Source organism: Protomyctophum parallelum, assembly GCF_964188405.1.
Source record: "Protomyctophum parallelum genome assembly, chromosome: 6".
In the NCBI taxonomy this organism is placed as follows: Eukaryota; Metazoa; Chordata; class Actinopteri; order Myctophiformes; family Myctophidae; genus Protomyctophum; species Protomyctophum parallelum.
Window position 1 is genome coordinate 30095842 of NC_139701.1, and position 21033 is coordinate 30116874.

General features: G+C 41.9%; 2 protein-coding genes across 2 annotated transcripts in view; both read left to right on the forward strand.

Annotated features, from left to right (window-relative positions):
* Positions 1-5028: 5028 nt before the first annotated feature.
* On the forward strand, positions 5029-6420 carry LOC310859930 (zinc-binding protein A33-like; the record flags this gene model as incomplete). Its single annotated transcript, XM_083766695.1, has 1 exon — positions 5029-6420. The coding sequence occupies one exon, from the start codon at positions 5029-5031 to the stop codon at positions 6418-6420; it is 1392 nt and encodes a 463-aa protein (XP_083622821.1).
* A 4887-nt stretch (positions 6421-11307) lies between these two features.
* Positions 11308-21033, forward strand: part of LOC310859931 (protein crumbs homolog 1-like) — a gene marked incomplete at its 5' end in the record, with an annotated part of 29248 nt that continues 19522 nt past the window's right edge. The window contains 8 exons of the mRNA XM_083766696.1: positions 11308-11326; positions 12331-12567; positions 13523-13718; positions 13872-14011; positions 16066-16346; positions 16574-16640; positions 18456-19427; positions 20718-20914. Of these exons, the coding sequence (XP_083622822.1) occupies positions 11308-11326; positions 12331-12567; positions 13523-13718; positions 13872-14011; positions 16066-16346; positions 16574-16640; positions 18456-19427; positions 20718-20914 (2109 nt within the window). The remainder of the gene's footprint in view (positions 11327-12330; positions 12568-13522; positions 13719-13871; positions 14012-16065; positions 16347-16573; positions 16641-18455; positions 19428-20717; positions 20915-21033) is intronic.

A 21033-nucleotide genomic window follows, 5' to 3' on the forward strand; every position in this document is an offset into this window, starting at 1 on the left:
TATGGATTAGGCTACTAAAGGCAGCAAGGCCGGGGGGAAATCTAGATGTTTAGAGGACCATTTTGAACTTGAAAGATGTTTATTTATATGAAACTGTAACCCAATAGACAAAATAAACCATGTTGGCAACAAGATGTTAAAATAATCAGTTATATAAGTTTTGGTTTAGGGGAAATTGAGTCATATAAACAAAATAATACTACATGGCATTGTTTGGCCTACTAGAACGTGCCCCAATAAAGGTTTTTGTTTTTCTGTCCTGTCCTATATAGGCTGACTTACATCATGTAGGCCTACTATAGTACAAGGCTACACCTGAGAATATTCAGGGAGAGAAGAAGTAGGCTACGTCTCGGGTCAGGTTAGGTTAGGTTTTCTGAGGTCAAACAGCTGGCCATTATCTTAACAACAGACAGAACATTTTCGTATTTTTATAAAACACGCTGCTCAGGTTTCTGAATAAACCATTAGTGGCGTAAAGACCCTCTCCAGCAGACTTCACATTTACGTATACACGCACGCACGCAGCCACGCGCACACACACACACACACACCCACACACACACACACACACACACCAGAAGCACTCACTGTCTATCCAAATATGTTCGTTGATTAAAACCAAATGTCTAAGATTTGGCTAGAGAAAGAAAGTGAGTATAGTGAGTGAATGAGGGAGGGAGGGAGAGAGAGAGACAGAGAGAGAGAGAGAGAGAGAGAGTGAGAGAGAGAGAACAAGAGAAAGAGAGAGAACGAGAGAGAACGAGAGAGAGAGAGAGAGAAACTACAAAGACAGGCAGGCAGACTTACACACAGACAAAGAGAGTTCAGTTGATGTTTAGTGGAATAAAGGTTCCAGAATCTCAGCTCTTCAGTCATGAATTGGGCCTATGGTAAAGGTAGGCCTACTGCCAGATCATATCGATTATCCATATATAATCATTTTCTGCTATATGTTCAAAGTTTCCATCCAAGTCAAAAGGTTATTGGTCCTGTACAAACCACTGAGTGAAAACCCTTTCTCTCTGATGTTCTCAAACGAAATCCTGTCGTGTGTTTCAACCCCAACATCCACACAGTGTGTTAGATCACTTTGTCAGAACAGATTTGTGTTTGAATCAGTGGCAGTCTGGCAGAGACAGACTTTGGCCCTGATTAGTGCGCTGTCTGTTCTAATTTAACTAGCAGATTTACAGTTTTCCCCCTTGATGTTTCACCTCAACCAGGTCGGCTGGTGTTTAATTTATGCTTAAAAAGAAAATGGCCCCATATCCCCCGGTTGTAATTGGAACAGTTGGACCAACTTGATTGGAAAAGCACCAGCTGGTTCAGCCTGTCAGATGGCTTTAACAACAAGTCAGATGTGAGATAACTGGATTCTTCTCAAGTAAAACCCACTGTGTTATTTTGCCGCTGAGTGTAAAAGAAAGGACCTTAATGGACTTGTAGAATCAGCTATCTTTAACTTTAAACCAGACAATCTGTTTATTTAAGTCATGGCCATACTCTTGCTGTGTTTAACGCATCATTACTGACATAATCCACAGTACATGTTCCTTTGAACTCCAGTGCACTGTTCAGATGGTGATCTCTCATCGCTCTAGTCCGAGGTTACTGAAGTGGTCAGTATAGGTAATCTCTACAGCTGGAACAACTCACAGTTCATCTGTCAGTTGTCTGCCTCCCCAAGCTCACAAACCTTCAACAGCATTGCTTTTTAAACCCCATACAGTGTGTACTCCGTCGACTGGGGTCCCCCAGATGTCTATTTATGCATGGTCCCCTTCTTTTTGAGGGGCGCAAGCCCCTCCTATGCCCAACTTTTGGTGTCTGTGTAAACACAAACATTGAAGTCAAAAGTGAGGACAAAAAAGTTAAAACGCAAATTGTGATTGGCCAGAATGACATTTGTGGTGATTTCATTGGTTGAGCACGGAATATGTATACATATGATGATGTATGATGATAAGAGCGCCCCTCACTTCACACAGGTGTGATTCTTTACTTCTACACCAAATCTCTTTGCTGAAAATAGCCAATCCACATTACTGAATGTTTGTCTATTTTTGACAATAAAATGTCAGTTAATAGGACACAGGGCTCATGTGATTAAGTGTTTCACCAGTTTCGGTTTATTCTATTTAGCCGACTGTACCAATGGGGGAAATCCTATGTTGGACATTTATTACTTTACTAATTATAATTCTTAGATTTTACAGTACATCTGGTTTGCTATGTCCTATACTTTTTGGTATTTCAGTTGTCATTTTTTTTTTTTTTAAGATATTTTTTTGCGGCTTACGCCTTTTATTGATTTTTGAAGGGACAGACAGTAGGCTGACAGGAAACGGGAGAGAGATGGGGGGATGACATGCAGTAAAGGCCGTGTCGGGCTCGGGAGTCGAACCCGCGGCACACTGCGACTGGATTACCAGTCCGGTGCCCAGACCGTTACGCCACGGCCTGGGCCTCAGTTGTCATTTTTATGTAATCCTAATAATGCAAATTATAAAATGCATCCGGTTTGCCTAAGTGAAAATATGTAGGGGAATTACCATTGACCTGCCCACCAAATGTTTCATTTGAACAACTTCCAAAGGGGTGATATGCATTAAACGTTTCTGTTAAGAGGTTTTTTTTTATAAACTTGGGCAACAGTGTCCCTATGTGATCAGTTGGGGTAACTGCAGTTTCAGCATGCATTATTATGGCTGAGTCTCGTGAACCTTCTATTCAGCACTGTCTGGAATGTACACAGTCTGGAAAATATCATTAAAGAGGGTATAATTAAAATAAGTGTAATAACATATAAGCAATCATTGCTAGTGTGTTTCTTCAGTAATTACTAAAGAAGTGGAGATTTGGGACTTGGGTAGACCCAAGTCCCAAATCTCCACTTCTTTAGTAAAAAGAAAATAGATTTCAGGTCAGGATACGGATACCAATTTCATCAAATCAGGAGAGAGCTCAATTTGGAAGTGATGAAACAAAAAACACTATTAAATTGAAGCTGATACATACAGGGACAAATAAGCAGGGACAAACAACAAGTCATACAAAAATGCATCGCATTACAACACTTTTTTTTGGCAGTTTGGCCACTGGCCAGTCACTCATGATCTTTGCTGTGAACAAAACAAAAACAAATCAGCCTTTTGTCCATGCAAGTTCCTTTGGGCACCGCCTACTTGGGGACCAAGCAAGTCGGGAATAATGCAAGTTGTAAATGCATGCCCCACCCGTTTATGCAATATCCATTGTAGCCGTTTTAGCTTTTAATATTTCACATCATGAGTATGAAACAAACAAGGAACAAGTTAGGGATCCTTACAACTGAGAAATAGCCTATTTGTCAAGTTTAATTTCAAAATGTTAACACATTTCAAAGTATGAATTTCACATGATTATATTGGCGGCCATAAATAATACATTTTAGGAGGGGCATAAAAATATGCCTTGCTCCTGGCAATTATGAACCAGGGACCACCACCCTGACTATAAGAATCAACCTGGGGACCACTGTTGTGTTGGGTGTGGTGTAGGGGAAAGCTTGAAATGAAATATTGATACTGTTCATTTTATTTTGTTAATTTTAGGTGAATCAAAACTGACATATGCTAATTGGTCCAGAGGCAGAGCTCAAAAAAGATTGAGAACCACTGATCTATTCCTTTCCCATATAGTTGCCCGTATTCTGTTCTCTTAACCTTCCATATTAAACTCATGTCAGATTGATTGCAACTTATGTACGAGCAAGCAGACACATGCGATTAATTTTATAATCCTAATGGTTACTCAACCAGTCAATCCGGTTCACTTTAATTAATTATCTTGAGATTCACTCCCTTTTCTGTGGAAGTTCTTTACGTCTGACTTCCCAGTAAATTACAACATTGACACGTCATCATACATCACCATGTCAAAAGCACTGTTCTAGAGCAGTAGATAATAACCAGTTCAGTAGGACAGCATGTCCTTTACTACAATAGGCCCTAGTACAGATCTACATCCTTCAAGTGTATTCTATAAATCCTCACTCAGTTAGTAAAGGCTCCTATGTCACCACATCTTGCTCTTTTTCAGTCATTCCATCCAGCTAATGATCCAAAAAACCACACACAAAGTCAGTATTTTCAAATAATCCTTGTACATCATTTGTTTTAGCTATACTGTGTACACTTGGAGTATCAGATGGATGTGGTTTACTCATCTCAGACAAGTAAGTTGACTGTTGAACTTGAAATACTTTTGTGTGAATATCTAAACCCAGTTAGGGGTTGGGGACTGGGCTAGACATTATCTATCTGCCACCTCTTATAGCCTCGCTCTACTTTTCTCCATAAAGGATAGGTCTAATCAGTAGCCTACTAGCCAGTAGCATACAGTAGAAAAATCCACATTCCAGCCTACCGTTCTCAGTAACAGTATAAGTATCTATTGCTGTTATATATAGTGACCATTATAGTATCAGTAACACATAGGGCAGGCTATACATACGCCAAGACTTGCAATGCAACCTGAAAAAAGTGAATTAATGAATTTCCTAAGAACTATGACATGATAATGTATCAGATAAGTGAATGGATGAATTTCCTTAGAACTATCTAATCTAACTATCTGTCCCATTTCCTAAAAACAAGTTCATGTTCTTGTTTACCACTAGGCTCCTTGGAATGTGATAAATATAGAGATAACTGCTTTGCATACAGTGCTACTGGTGGTTTGTTTTGTAAGTGGGAGTGGATAAGAGCACATGGGAGGGAGCAACAGTATTGTTGGCAATGTAATATTTATAGGACTACTTGGCGAGTACCTAACTGGACTGGTTTGTCAGTGTGTAGAGAAACGGCAGCTTTGGCAGCCTCTGGATTTCAGACATAATTACAGCTGAGAGAGGACAGATTGCCCCACTGCAGGAGAAACTGGAACTGGAACTGGAACTGGACATTTTGGTCAAATGTCAACATTCTAAGAACAGTGGCTTAAAGTTAGAAATAAAACAACAAGGGAAAACTGAGAAAAAAGGAAATGTCCTTCCCACTGTTTGTTCCAGATAAGGATTTCTGCTGTCCTGTATGCTGTGACATCTTTGATGATCCTGTCATACTGTCATGCAGCCACAGCTTCTGTAAAGCCTGTCTGCAGAGATGGTGGAAAGAGAAACAAGGTGAATGCCCATTCTGTCGGAGAAGATCGTCAAAGAGCGACCCACCAGGTAATTTGGTGTTAAAGAACATCTGCGAGACCTTCCTAAGTGAGAGAAGTCAGAGAGGTGCAGTAGCGGCAGTCCTCTGCAGTTTGCACGGTGAGAATCTCAAACTCTTCTGTCTGGATGATCAAGAACCAGTGTGCCTTGTGTGTCGAGATTCTAAAAAACACACCAGCCACAGATTCAGGCCCATCAGTGAAGTTGCACTGGAGCAGAAGAAGGAACTTGTGGGTGTGCTGAACCCCTTGCAGGAGAAACTAACGGCACTTCACAAAGTCAAGCTCAACTGTCATAAAATAGAAAAACACATTGATGTGCAGAACCAGTACACAGCGGAAAATATTAAGAACGAGTTTACAAAGCTTCACCGGTTTCTCCAAGTGGAAGAGGAAGCAAGAATGGAAGCGTTGAGGGAAGAAGTGGGGATGAAGAGTCAAATGATGAAAGAGCTCATCCATGGATTGAACAGAGACATAGTAACTCTTTCAGACAGAGTCAGCACCATAGAGCAGAAGCTTAGTGCTAATGACATCTCCTTGATGCAGAACGTTATGGTTCTGCCTCAAGGAGTGAAGACAGAGCTCGCTCAGATGGACCCACAGCTGATCCAAGGAGCACTGATAGATGTGGCCAAGCATATGGGAAACTTGACCTTCAACGTATGGGAAAAGATGCGGCAGATTGTCCCCCACCGGTCCATAATTCTGGACCCCAACACGGCTCACCCAGATCTCCTTCTGTCTGAGGATCTGACCACAGTGAGATGGAGCGGAGTTAGACAGGAACTTCCCGACAATCCGGAGCGATTTGACACCTGGATTCAGGTCTTGGGCTCAGAGGGCTTCAACTCAGGGACTCACAGCTGTGATGTGGAGGTTGGAGGAAACAGATACTGGATACTTGGCATGGCAACAGGCTCAGTCCAGAGGAAGGGAGACACAGAGGGTGCATACTGGAGAATAGGGTTTTATTATGGAAAATACAATGCACAATCGTCTGCGGGACTAAAATTCGACCTGCCAGTCCAGAAGCAGAATCTCAGGAAGATCAGAATGAATCTAGACTGGGATGAAGGGAAGCTGTCATACTTTGACGCTGAAACTAACACACACCTGTATACGTTCACAGCCACCTTCACTGAGAGCCTGTTTATATACATTGGCACTGTGGGGCAATTCCCTCCTCTGAAGATCTTACCAGTGAAGGTTTAATTTCATCTATTTGTTCAACAGGTCAAATTGAACTACCTAAACGAAGACAAGGGTTCGCAACTCACTTTGTAATGCTCCAGGTAACTTTTATTCACGAACACAGCAGGCAGGACAACGTTTCGACCTGTGTCTGATGTCTTTCTCAAGTATGAGAAACTACTTGAGAAAGCCCGACACAGTTCGAAACGTTGTTGTTAAATTAAGACTCTGAAAATGAATGTGTATTTGCACATGAAAAGCATGTTACTATGTTTACTGCATGATCAATTTATTTGTTTTTCAAAACTAAAACAATGTACATCTTGTAGCTGCACTTTATAATAACCTTTAGGCTACTATAGGCTATTAGGAAACCATGTAGACTAGAGCAATAACATATGTTAAAATGTATTTTTGTATTCTTTTTTGTATCTCAGTGATGAGGAGTTAGTTGTTCATTGAGGTATTCTCTTATCCACTTCGCCCTTTCAAATTTTGTTGAAATTACAAAACTTTACGGTTTATATACAAATAAACACTTTAATTTATCTAAGAAATGTATGGTTTGTCCCCCCCCCCCCCCCCCCACAGTGTGTGTGCATTTGCGTGTGTGTGTGTGCACGCGTGCGATATGTTGAGCATTATAGCTGCATGCTCAAACGTAAAATAAGCTAAAATCGTGTGTGTGTGTGTGTGTGTGTGTGTGTGTGTGTGTGTGTGTGTGTGTGTGTGTGTGTGTGTGTGTGTGTGTGTGTGGTCAGGTGGTGCTGTACTGGCACTGCTGTGTTCAGTCACCTAAACAAAGTGAAATATAGCACGGATTGGCAATTCCGTATAGGTGTATATGTACGGATTGGCAATTATCCGTACATATACACGCATATTTTCTAGGCGTGTAGCCCTATATGTATACGGAATTGTCAATCCGTGCTGTGTGTGTGTGTGTGTGTGTGTGTGTGTGTGTGTGTGTGTGTGTGTGTGTGTGTGTGTGTGTGTGTGTGTGTGTGTGTGTGTGTGTGCGTGCGTGTGTGCTTGCTAATTAATAGGGATTAATCGTGAATTTATTTCTTATGGCACATCCATAGCCTATACAGAATAGGCCTATATATCAAGTAGGCAATAGGCATAGCATATACTGTATACTGTAGCAGTTAAGATTTTTGGAATCACAATCAGGCCACATTTTACTATTTTATTAGCCAGTGGGCAGCGGTCCATATGTCATGTGCATGACTCCAGTCCAATGCGTTTACAAAACAATTTCACACCAACCTCTATTGCAGAGAGAAGAGATGAGAACCAATATTGGGTATACGGTATAGGTTATTAAATCTGCAGGCAACCCCCATTGGATCATTGCGCCTGAGAAGAGGGCATCAAGTGATTGGTGTGCGAGAGGAGAGGCTTGCCGCTCAACTCAAGTGCGTCTGTAGTTGACACACGCGCTGCAGCCTGCAGGCAGTGAGGCAGATGTAGCGCATCATGGGAAAAGGATCTTTTATGACATGACATCCAAACAGCCAGCAGGATGATTTCCTATCATGATTATGGATTTAATTCGGCGTCATAGATTTGAATTACTTGCGCGCATTATATTAATCTCATCTCTATTTATGATAAATTATGGTAAGTGATTTCAAGTTGTTTATTCTAGGCTACTGTGTGCATAGTGTTTTGTGTATTCTGTCTCTTTTCTTTCTTTTTATATTTAATTTGGTTCTAATCGGTTATAGGCCTATAGCTACAGCCTAGCTAAACGAATAATCAGTGATCACCATATGGCTACACTAACTGTCTACAACTAACACAGATTTCAAAATTGTAGACTATTATATTCACAAATTGCTACTTGCTATAAAATTGTGTAGGCTAGATACATTATCATGAACTTTAATTAATTCATGATTCTGCCACTCAAATGACACATGCACGTATAGCCTACGTGTCAACAACAATAACACGTGTAGCTGTTGAATTTTGGTATGCACCGGTTCAACAGGCCTCTAGTCTACTCTAAAACTAAGCCTTGAATTTCAATCGTGGCATGACATCATTGCTACTAGGCTATGCTTGCTTGACTGCATGCTGAAAAGTTTAAAAGAATGCAAACATGGAACAATGTAGACCACGTCGCAGTGACCCGTGGGGGTGTAGAAAGATGTAGTAGCCTAGGCCTACACGACTCCACAAAGCACCCGCACAGTGCATGTGCTGTTATCTCCATTGGAACACAAACACACAACTACAGTAGGCCTATAGGCCTATATAGGGTACTGTGTGACAGGCATCAGTCAGGGTCTAGGACATATCAGAGCCTCCACATGTGTTATTCAGAAACGTCTAGATAACACAGCACAAAGAATTGTGAGGGTCATTAGCATTTGAAAGAAACCTTACATGCGGTGGGAGGGGATGTGTGGCTGGCTGGAGCTGTCTATTGAATGGGCTATTAGGCAACAGGCCTGGGTCTGAATCCTCCAGGGACTGAGACCTCTCCTGGGATCAGGGGGAGAGGCAAGTGTTTCAGTAGCAGCAGATATCTGAACTAGTGGAGCATTTTCTGTAGAAGTAATATAAATAGTGTGTGTGTGTGTGTGTGTGTGTGTGTGTGTGTGTGTGTGTGTGTGTGTGTGTGTGTGTGTGTGTGTGTGTGTGTGTGTGTGTGTGTGTGTGTGTGTGTGTGTGTGTGTGTGTGTGTGTGATAGAAGAGGCTCACAGTCTCAGCCTGATCACGTAAAAGTGTAATATCCCTGGGAATTCCCTTTAGTCTAGCAGCAAGATATTGGCTTTCTAGGCCCGGGTTCGAAACCCAGGCATTATAATAACTTGTGTGTCACAGCTCGTGTGTGTGCGCAATGTGAGTTTGCGTTTGGATGTGCATATAGCCTATAAGGTCTTGTACACATGTTAAGTATATTGTATTGTGCACATGGTATATACTGCTCGCATGTGTGTGGAATATGGACAATGACCACATAGGCTAATTACTGTGTATGCCAAAAGGATACCTTAATTGATTCTTGTGTCAAAGTGTGATTTTGGTTAGACTGCAGCCGTTTGGCTCCAACCTCAGGCCAGGGTCATGCTGAGTCCAGTCTAGACATATATAAGCTGCTACAGGGGAAACAAGCTGTGACAGTGGTTCTCAAACTTTTTAGCTCAAGACCCAAAAGAGAAATTAGATGTTTGCCCAGGACGCAAACTAGTGAAAATAGCAGATCTAACCCTTTTCACTGTCTTTTAATGTTTTTTAGCTTCTAGTGATTATTTCTTTTTTCTATTAAAGTTGTTTTGTGTTGTTCTCTGTACCCCCATGTAAAGCGTCTTTGGGTACTCAGAAAAGCGCTATATAAGTTTGAGGCTCATGACGTGGCGTAGTTTGTTTAAATTTGTATTTATGGATTATTGGATTGTTTTATTAAAAAACTAATCCATTCCAATTCCCAACATTTTTGGAATTGTTTTAAATTGAAATGAATGATTGATGAAAAGTTGTGATTCTTCTCTTAAAATCTTTTGAAATTACATATATATATTTTTTAAATAAAGGAAACGAAAAAACTGGATATTTACAAGGAGAGTGGCTGAGCATGTCGATGGGGCTGATTGCAGCTGCATTTCTTTGGCCACTTCAGACACTGTGATTGGCCAGAATGATTGAGCTCATGAGATCTGATGACTTGATCATCCATGGAAAAGATTACTGACCTTTTTTTTTTTAATAATTTATCAGTAAAAATCAGTCCTTAGAAACCGGCAGGCTGTCATACCATGATAATGAATCCTGGAGACTGCCTTCATATTATAAAATAAATTGGTGCACTATTATGAAAAAACTGATTTGAATATCTGATAAAATGTAGAGACACACTCGTGCTGCAGCCAGCTTTCTTTAGAACCCTGGTTTCAGTCAGTAATGGACAAACAGATCAAGCCTTTGACTCTGATGAACACACACATTAGCGTGTTTGCTGATTCAATATTTTAAAAGAAGATCCGTGTGCTCTAGTAGCGTCTTTCTCCGGGTTACTCATGTTAAGTGAAGTTACACTGAGTGTCTTCATTGAACTTGTATTTGTATTTTCATATACATCATCTATTTTGGTTTGACGGTCTAACCTGTACCTCTCAGGGTTTCATTGTCACTGCTGGTGCTGCTATGACACTATGATTTCCCCACTGGGATCAATAAAGCCAGGTTGACCTTACCTTATTTTATTGGAGGTGGAACTGGAGAGCTACTGTAATAAATTCATAGCAACGCTATATTACCGTGTCTAACATGGCTGAGGAAGTAATCAATCCCTTTTGGCCGCCATGACAATTTGTATAATATAAAGATGCATTGGTTATGGTTTTTCAACATTTGGTGCCAGGGCAAGAAGACCTCTACAATACAACAAAATTATGGATTGCTTGACAGTGCGCTTAGGACACATTCTATTGAGACATGAGGATCAATGGCACAATGGTTCAAGTGCCTAATAAAGAAAGGATATAGCAAAGGCCAAAGCCAGTGGAGGAATGTTATGTTACATACTTTAGCATCAAATTTGTGATTGTTAAGTAAAGTTTATGTCAATTAAAATATGCCACTGTATGTGCAAAGGTTTCTTAATCAGTTTAAGAAACATCTCTTGAGAGTGAGACCCAATGCCAGTGGGTGCCACACTAGCCACTAGAAGGCAGTGAGTTGATCCACTACTTATTATGTATGACATGTTTGTACATAAATGAGACTGGAACGCCACAGCTCTCTGGCATTTTGCCACGGGCACCCGGCCCGCTGATTAAAGGAGACCCAGAGTGCCGAGGAATAAATGCTTCAAATGACTGACTTCTGTCGAGTGCGGTAACCATGGCAATAAATCGAATGCATGAAGCTCTGGCACCGTAGAATGTGTTGCCATGGAAGCCTTGATGATTTGTGAGTCCCCCTAAATGTATAAATGTGTCCTTAGGACTGAAGAAAAGTCCAGGACCACAATGGAAACAAGCCCTTAGGGCTTTTAGTGTTGTCCATTTAGCCTGCCTCATTGTATAATCGTACCACTGTACTATTTGCAAACTGTTAATAAAGTATTCAATCAATCAATCAATCGTATTGTAATCAAAGTGTATTTTACCAAAGCAAAGAAAAGAGAGATTTAGATATTGTTAGATATTTCATTATGGGTAAAATGTGTGCACTGCCTTTTCCACTCAAGCATCACAGGTACTAAATCTATGAAGATGATTTGTTATTTTCTTGATTATTATTACATTATCTTTTTGATTGATTGAATACTTTTTAACACAATTGCTAACATACAGGTAGTACAGTCAAAGGTTATGCACAAAAAGCTCCTAGGGCAGGGGTGCCCAAAAGGTAGATTGCGATCTACCAGTAGATCACAAAGGCTGTGCAAGTAGATCACATGACATGCCCCTAAAGAATATTTCAATTAAATATATAAAAGACAATTATTGGCATCTGCCACTTGAATTAAAGGTGACTTGATTGATTGACATCAAAAAGCGCCTGTCAGCTCAAATCCACAATGCAACATTTTGTTTTCAGTGTTGCTGTGCGCAAACATCGGTAGAATTATAAATTAAATACAAGAAAATTCCTATTCCATTTCTCCCCCTCTATTTCCCATTCCCATTGTCTTATATGTAATGCCAGTGCCGCTATTCTAAAGCACCCTCAGGTACATATTTAAACTATTTTCAGGTGGGTAGATCTTGTTGAGCTGGTCATTTTTAAAGTAGCTCTCAAGTCAAAAAAGGGTGGGCACCCCTGTCCTAGGGGCTTGTTTTGTCCATTGTACTCAATCCATCAAACATAGGACTATTAGGACCACAATTTAAATTCAATTCAATTTTATAAGTATTACCTTGTTATATAAGAAAGCTATTAAGTACAGTTATATGTGTATCACTTTGTAGGTGCATCATCTGAGAGGCTGCTTTCTTCTGCCAACGATTGCTCACCAAATCCGTGCCAAAACCAGGCACTGTGCCGAAGTGGAGGTGGCGGATACTCCTGCTTCTGCGTGCCAGGATTCCAAGGCACTCACTGCCAAATCGATGTGAATGAGTGTCTTTCGCAACCCTGCAGGAACGGAGCCACCTGTGTAGACAGAGTGGGCAGATATAGCTGTGACTGTGCACCTGGGTTTACAGGTGAGTGGGATGATGTTAGGTTGTTCTGCGTCAGGTTCTTTTTCATGTTGAGGACTGCCAAATTAATATGTATAAATTAGGCCGTGGACCCGCATCTGAACATACTTAAGTGTTAGGAACCCACATACAAGATTTGGGCTGTAAATAAAATTTGACAAAAAGCTTCCACTTTTTTAATATTAAAAATCTCAACGTCTCACAATGTGACACCTTGTGAACTTGTAGATGGGTCTCTGGACCCCACTTTGAGAACTGCTGAGGTAAGATTAGGTATAGTTTCAGTGCTAAACTACGTTCTTCCTGTTAACTTTGGTTAACAGAAAGCAAGCCAGGTGAGTAATCAGAGTTGTAATCATTTGAAAGTGGCTATGATGTATAAAATACAGACTGTTTGCTTTGATAATATTTCCAGTATGGTTGATGAACTACTTTTGTACGTGATTCCTCTTGTTTCATCACACCAAAAATGTTTGAACATAAATGCTCTCAAATAATCTCAAATCAAATCCTGCAGCAGAGTAAAGACAGGTATGAAGATATATGATAGAACTTACTAAGGGGTCATTTATAAGAAAAACTGCTCCAGTGAGTTCCTAAAGAGAATACAAGACCACCATCTAGTGGTGATTACTTGTACTCCACAGCTTAATTAGAGCGGAACCTCTGTCCTAGATATGTTAGCTTAAAGATTCTCAGAGTAATTCTTTAAAATTCATTGTTTGTGTGTTTGTTTTTTCATCCCAGAGTGGTTAGATAATAGTTCAACTAATATCTAATCTGAACGTAGCATAATATTATACCCTGCCTTGAAATACAAGTACTATATCCACTTTAGCAAAAGTGTTGAAAATAGAAAAGACCAAACCTTGAACCAGAGAGAGGAGGTTTCCCTCTCAGCCCTTCACATGAAGACACATGAAGACCTGACTTGACCTGTTGGTTTTGATGTTCACAGGCCACACCTGTGAGCTCCAGATTGACGAGTGTCAATCACAGCCATGCCTCAATGGCGGGAGTTGCCATGACAACTCCAACGGCTTCACATGCACCTGCCAGACTGGTTTCCAGGGAGACCGCTGTGAAAACGACATTGATGAGTGCCAAGCGCAGCCATGCCAAAATGGGGCTCTGTGCATCGATGGTGTGAATCAGTAAGTAGCCCAGGGTGTTTGAGAGCCAAACAGCTTTGAATTAAAAAGAAAGCGGATTTATCTATTGAGCAGTCCAGAAAAGCCAATCTTTAAATAGTGAAGTTGTGATCTCATGTAGCTCCGCCATAACAGTTTTATTGTCTTGTCTTGCAGGTATAATTGTGACTGCTCTTACACATCATTTATTGGCCAACACTGTGAAACGCTAGCACCACCCTGTCTGTCTCAACCCTGCCTCAACAGCGCCCCCTGCCAGGACAATGAGGGTAACTACACCTGTAAATGCTGGCCAGGTAATTTCAGTTCAGTTCAATTCATTGTCTCCAATAGGCCGAAGGAATGGGGAGCAGTGGCATGCACAGACATTTAGAGGGGCAGGTGCTCAAGTGAAAAAAGGGCACTGTAATGACTCACTGAGTCCAGGACAGTTATTTTAAATAAGGCAAGGTGGTTAAATGCCAAAAGTTGTTTTATTATAGTTTATTTTTCTTTTGTGGCATACAGGATAGTGGAAAACAATATATAAGTGCTATTTACATGGGTTCAATATGAATGAAATTGGTGTTAACAATCATAAATGACACCGAGCAACTCAGGGAAATAAACAAAAGCATACTAAAACTACCCTTGAGTTTTAGACACTAACCTGACACACACAAAATAAAGTGACAACAGAACCCTACTGTTGCCTACCCTACTGTAGTCTAACAATGGCTGAGTACAAAAAGCAGGCTTCCGTGGCCCAGTGCTCAGGCATATATAACATAACTAAAAGTTAAAGGTTAAAGCATAACATACCGAATAACTGAAACAAAGCACTATGATATAAGAATGAACGGTTGTATGTATAGCAACTCTTTCTACTGCCTCCATATATGGAGATCTAAGGGTTTGAGGTTAGAGGTCAGATGTAGAGTTGCTGGCCGGCTCCATATATGCAGATCTAGAGATCTAGATGATCCATCAGCGTCATAGTGGCGCTACAAGAGGCCAAGTAGCGACCGACACACACACACACACACACACACACACACACACACACACACACACACACACACACACACACACACACACACACACACACACACACACACACACACACACACACACACACACACACACACACACACACACACACACACTCACTCACTCCTAAACATTTTGCCAAACATCACACACAATTACTTTACAATGTCCACAAGAATAATAGAAGAAATAGAGAAGTTTCAACCCATAATAATATTGAAGCAAAAATCTATGAATTTAAAAATAAAAACACAAATATGAACTGCAAAACTAAGGTGAACATGAAGCAATCTCACTTAGTTTAGGAGAAATTTCTATCTTGGAGGTGCTAATACTTAGGCAAAGAAAGGCCATGAACCCCAACATTGCATCTATACAGTATACATTACACTCACAAGCAAGTGCACACACACACACACACACACACACACACACACACACACACACACACACACACACACACACACACACACACACACACACACACACACACACACACACATGATAAGCCATCTGTGGAGAATAAATGAAGCATTTAGTTACTTAATTAACTGTCAAGCCTGAGGTTTTGCTCTGCTTTGTGTCTGAATAAATGCCAGTCGCCCACCTGTAGCCTGCAGCCGCAGCTGAAGCATGCAATTCTAAGAAACGTTTAAGTTTGTTTCAATATGGTGCAGATGGGGATGTGCCAATCACAAGCGACACGTGGAAAGGAAGGAATGAGAGTGACAGGTTGGCAGATAAAGTGCACAGAAAGAAACACCGGCAAAAAGAAGGAGAAAGATGAGGAGGAGGTTTGGCTCGTCCTCAAGCTGGTTGCCAGCCATGCCGAGACGAGGCCTCGCTGGCAGCTTGTGTCTTAACCCATTAAAACCTGAGGCATGGTTTTCTGAAAAACGTATGTTTCTATATGAGTGGTGCTGAAACCTTTTCATGCCAAGGACATACTCCTATGGGAAATACGACTGGGTGTGTTGCTTGTGTAATTGATCTAATTTATACATAACTGAAATTGAAATAAATATATCATCTCTGTCGGGTGGAAACCTCATTATGTCCAAAAATGGTACTTTTCAGGATTCAAATTCAAAAGCAGAAAAAGTTGCAGATCGACAAGCTCAAAACCTGTCGCTTCGCGCCACATTTTGAGCTTGTGGATCTGCTACTTTTGCTGCTTTTGTGTGACACTGTAGTATGATCAAGTAGGCTAGGGCGTTAATTATGAAAAAGCACAAAAAGCTTAAATATGGAGATGTGTTTCTGCCCGACACCAACAGTATATTACCAGGTGCGAGTGAAACATTGTGTGTGTTCGGGCCAGGGTTTGAGGGGCGCCAGTGTGAGCTGGACATCAATGAGTGCGGCAGCAGCCCCTGCATGCATGGAGGGCACTGCGTGGAGCGCTCCTGGTGGGTCCTCTATGGCAGTGAACCTCAGCTTCCTGCAGTCTATGACCACCAGCATGCTGCAGGCTTCATCTGTAGCTGCCCTCCAGGAACCACAGGTAATGTTTACTCTATGGCAGTGAACCTCAGCTTCCTGCAGTCTATGACCACCAGCATGCTGCAGGCTTCATCTGTAGCTGCCCTCCAGGAACCACAGGTAATGTTTACTCTATGGCAGTGAACCTCAGCTTCCTGCAGTCTATGACCACCAGCATGCTGCAGGCTTCATCTGTAGCTGCCCTCTAGGAACCACAGGTAATGTTTACTCTATGGCAGTGAACCTCAGCTTCCTGCAGTCTATGACCACCAGCATGCTGCAGGCTTCATCTGTAGCTGCCCTCTAGGAACCACAGGTAATGTTTACTCTATGGCAGTGAACCTCAGCTTCCTGCAGTCTATGACCACCAGCATGCTGCAGGCTTCATCTGTAGCTGCCCTCCAGGAACCACAGGTAATGTTTACTCTATGGCAGTGAACCTCAGCTTCCTGCAGTCTATGACCACCAGCATGCTGCAGGCTTCATCTGTAGCTGCCCTCCAGAACCACATGTTTTTTTAAATCACGTTAAGTTAAGGTTTATGTCCTAACAGGGATTTGAACCCGGGCCGAAATTTGTACTGCTGAACTAAGACATAACGCTCTGTGTCGCCTAGTATATAAGGGAGAGCTTCAGGATATACGTCTTATGAAACAGTAGTTTTCTTACCCGAACACAGGGTCTAAATGTTGATTGATTGATTGATTAACAAAAATGCATACACTCATCATATATGTCTACCGGTATGTAAAAAACAAGAGCATATAACAAGCTTATTTCCATTGTAGTCCTTTGAGTGTAAACTAAGTGCCATTCTCAATGGAAGAATAAGGAGACCACCTCCAGCCACCGCAGTTGTGTTAGTTATATAATATTAACTCAACATACAAATTGGTCAAAATAACATTTGAGTCTCACACAAAGGTCCCCTGCACCTGCAATTGCATTCAATATCAGAATGCAATTGATAGACTTCATTGTGCATTATCCAGGTATACAGGGCAAGATTCAATAAATCTTCATAATGCACTGTGGAGAAATTGTACACTGTTGTAAAGTATTTGACGAACACTGAAATACAATTGAAACATTTCCAATCCTGTGTTCTCTTCCAAAGCTGCATGTGCAGTTAAAAGTTGCTCTTCGAATACTATAACACTATAACTATAAAAACTATATAAACTATATAATCCTCAGTGTTCATTTATGCATTTGTGTACAAACAAGACTAGGAGCCTGTTGCCTGCTCAGGGCAGCATTCTAAACATTTATCCGACCAGCCACACTGGCACTGCCTTCCAATAAGGTGGTGGCCAAATAGCATTAGTGTAATCCCTGGGATCTGGCTTTGCTGGTCTCCTGACTGGAAGCACACGGCTCTACGTCTTCAGAGAGGTGGACAAGCTACACGCTTCCTTCCATTGAGATGGCCTAGGATCACAACACGATCCACTGCATACACAGTACTATGGTGCATTTACATCTAGTGTGTTATTGAAGCACGATGAGGAGACCCGCACCATGGATTTGGGCCATTCTTTTGCTCAGCCCAGGTAATGTGGTATAAAGACTTGATCGTATTGATCGAAATGTGTCATTTTCTGTTCACCCGTCATTTTCTGTGTTCTTTTGTCACAAAGTAAATAATGAATTCAGTGAATGGTTGGATTATTAGGAACAGCCATTTATTCTTGTTGTCACCAAGACATTCTCATACTGTATTAGAGGATTTACTGTTGCTACTTAGTGCATACTTTTAGAATGTAGTTGATCCATGGACTAAAAATAGAAAATACTTTAGCATCATACGTGTGTTAATGCAGTGCAGAGCATGCATCAGCTCCAAAGACAAAACACAGTAGAGCTAAGCTATGTGCCACGAGATGGATCAGGTCATAGAGAGGACAGGTCCATGGCACACTGCATGGTCTATACTAGTACTACCTGGGCAGACTGGGCACTGCCAAGCTGTTATGCAACATATATAGTCATAATGGCTCAGCCAGAGTACAGTATATGAATGCGACTTGTTGATGATGGCACTTAATGTCAGTAATTGATTTTTGTGAGCAGAAATCAAAGCTGCCTACAGTACGATGGTATTCTTTAATGTCAATCTCTTTATTAGGTAGCTTGTAACATGTAATTGTAAAGTAACCTAAAAGTTGTAGTTTTTTCTCAATCAGAAAAGGAATCAGGTGAAATAATAACTAACTATTTCTATCACAGGTTCCTTTTGTCAGGAGTTCATAGACCATTGTGACTCAAGGCCGTGTCGGAACGGGGGCATGTGCGAGAGTCGCTCGGGAGGCTATGTGTGCCACTGTCTACAGCAGAGCCGAGATGGAGTCCTCTACAGTGGTGCGAACTGTGATTTAGAGCTGGTGGGCTGCAAGGGCCACGAGTGTCAGAATGACGGCTCCTGTTCTCCCTTCCTGACTGATAATAATAATAATCATGGCTACATCTGCTCCTGTTCTTCTGGTTACACTGGCCCCCTTTGCGTGACGTCCACCGCCTTCTCCTTTGAACACAGTGGCTACCTGCTCCTGCAGGTCCCCATGGTGGAGAGCGACGCCTCCTGTAATATCAGCCTCAGCTTCCGGACTGTTCTGCCCCGGGCGTTGCTTTTCCAGAGGACCAGCAGAGGGCAGCTGCTGGGGCTGGACCTGGAGGCCGGGCAGTTGCGTCTCTCCCTAAGAAGGGAGACCTCGACTGGGGACGAAAGGGAGACCCCCAGCCAGGTGCTGGAGCTCCCACATAACGTTACAGACGGAGAGTGGCACTCCGTCGAGGTAGTGCTGGGGAAATGGCTACTCAGTCTAAGACTCAAAGATGACAGCGGGGCCTGTGAGAACCAGGATTGCCAGAGGGTGGCCCCGATTAACACCGCTCTGGCTGGGCTGGCATCGCCCCTCAAGAGCACCTTCATCGGAGGAGTGCTCGAACACACAAATGGTCACACCAAGGACACGGAGCTCCCAGCCTTCATTGGCTGCATGCAGGATGTGTTCGTGGACTCACAGCTGGTTGTCCCCGCAGAGTGGCTGAGCCATTCGGCTGTTAATGTGTCCCCTGGCTGCAGCCACCGGGACCGCTGCCTGGAAGTGCCTTGTCAAAACAGAGGCCAATGTATCAACCTGTGGCAGAACTACCAGTGCAGGTGTCCCAGGCCTTACGAGGGACAGGACTGTACAGACGGTATGTCTACAGCTATAGGCCAATAGAAATGAGTAGAAGTAGGAGAGCTACTTCAACCACAGGTGGGGGGGTTCCCTTACTTAGTTAACAGCTAAATAGTAAATACACATACACATGTAGTTTTTTGCCAGAGTTTGTACTTTGTACTGTTTGGACCTCCCACTCCCACATTTTACTTTCTAATATGTTTGGTTTCCCACAAGGTTATCCCAGGTTAAAATCAGGCTTGTTGCGTCAACATAAAGATTCAAGTTCCAGGGATTTAGACTTTAGCTACTTTCTCTCTCAAGACATACAGCATTAAGACACACTTGATTTGGAAGGTAATGGAATGGAAACTCAGTCAACATCATTTAACTGGGTAATTAAACAGCATCTTTGGGTCTTGGCAGTAGATTGAGTAGAGATTAGGCCAGTCAAGAGTCCTCACGCTTGAGTCATGATCGAGTCAGAGAGAGAGAGGGAAAGATCCTATTATAGGACTGGATTAAGGTATACTTGGAATGGAGTCCATGTTGGAGAGATGGAGGGCATACCAAGAAAAGTACCTGAAATCGCAATCAATAATGTTGATTGCAAATACTATATTATATTATTGTAATGATAATGATAATGCACTGACTGCGTGATTTCTAGTTCTACATCCTTTCCCAAAAGTAAATTCGATGTTGTTGTTTTTCATGAAGGACAAACACACAGACGTGCACGCACGTGCCACAGACAGACAAGCTGTATTGCACAATGCTTACAGAATGGGAACGAGTTTGACAGTGTTATCAGATAAGCAGTTATGTGAGATGTGACCTATCAGATATAGTGTGTGTTCTACCATATGTTATCAGTGATCTACCAACCTGCAGAGGAAAGTGCTGACACTCTGGTTATGTGCACTATAGTAATAGTATACATGAGGGCTGATGGCTGCTAAAATGGCCCTCTTCCTGTTTGACTTCCTAGGTAGTGAATTAGTAGAGCGTCATTTAGCAACTAAAGATACTGGTTTCCTTTTACACAATGTTGAGTTTTCCATCTTGCATTAAAGATACAATGTTATTTAAACAAGATTTGACAGGCTACATTTTGCACACATTCAGATGAGATTGATGAGAAGATTGAGATTTAGCTTTTTGGTCCCTACTAATTACCCAAGAAAGACTTCTTCCATTCCAGTGTATATTTGTCCCTGTATTTATAAGGCCTTTCTCCATTTTTACATTGAACTATAAAAAAATTAAATTAATCGCAGTTCTTACCTGATGGAATGACACATTGCTGGGCTTGTTTGTGTAGAATACGTGACGGGGCGCTTTTGGAGCGAGGACTCTCCAAGCTATGCCATGTTCAACATCACTGATGACCAGGGTCACGACCTCACCATCTCCCTGTTTGTTCGCACACGGAGGCAGACTGGACTGCTGCTGGCGCTGGCTAACAGTGACCGCCACTACCTGGCCATCTGGCTGCAGGACGGCAGGGTCAGAGTTCAGGTAAGGCTGCAACTATGGAATATTTTCTTAGCCGTCATTCTCTCGATTACTTTTTTGATTCATCGAATAACCGAGAAGCGCGGTTTTAAAGTATTTTTCATTAATTAACTTTTTATACA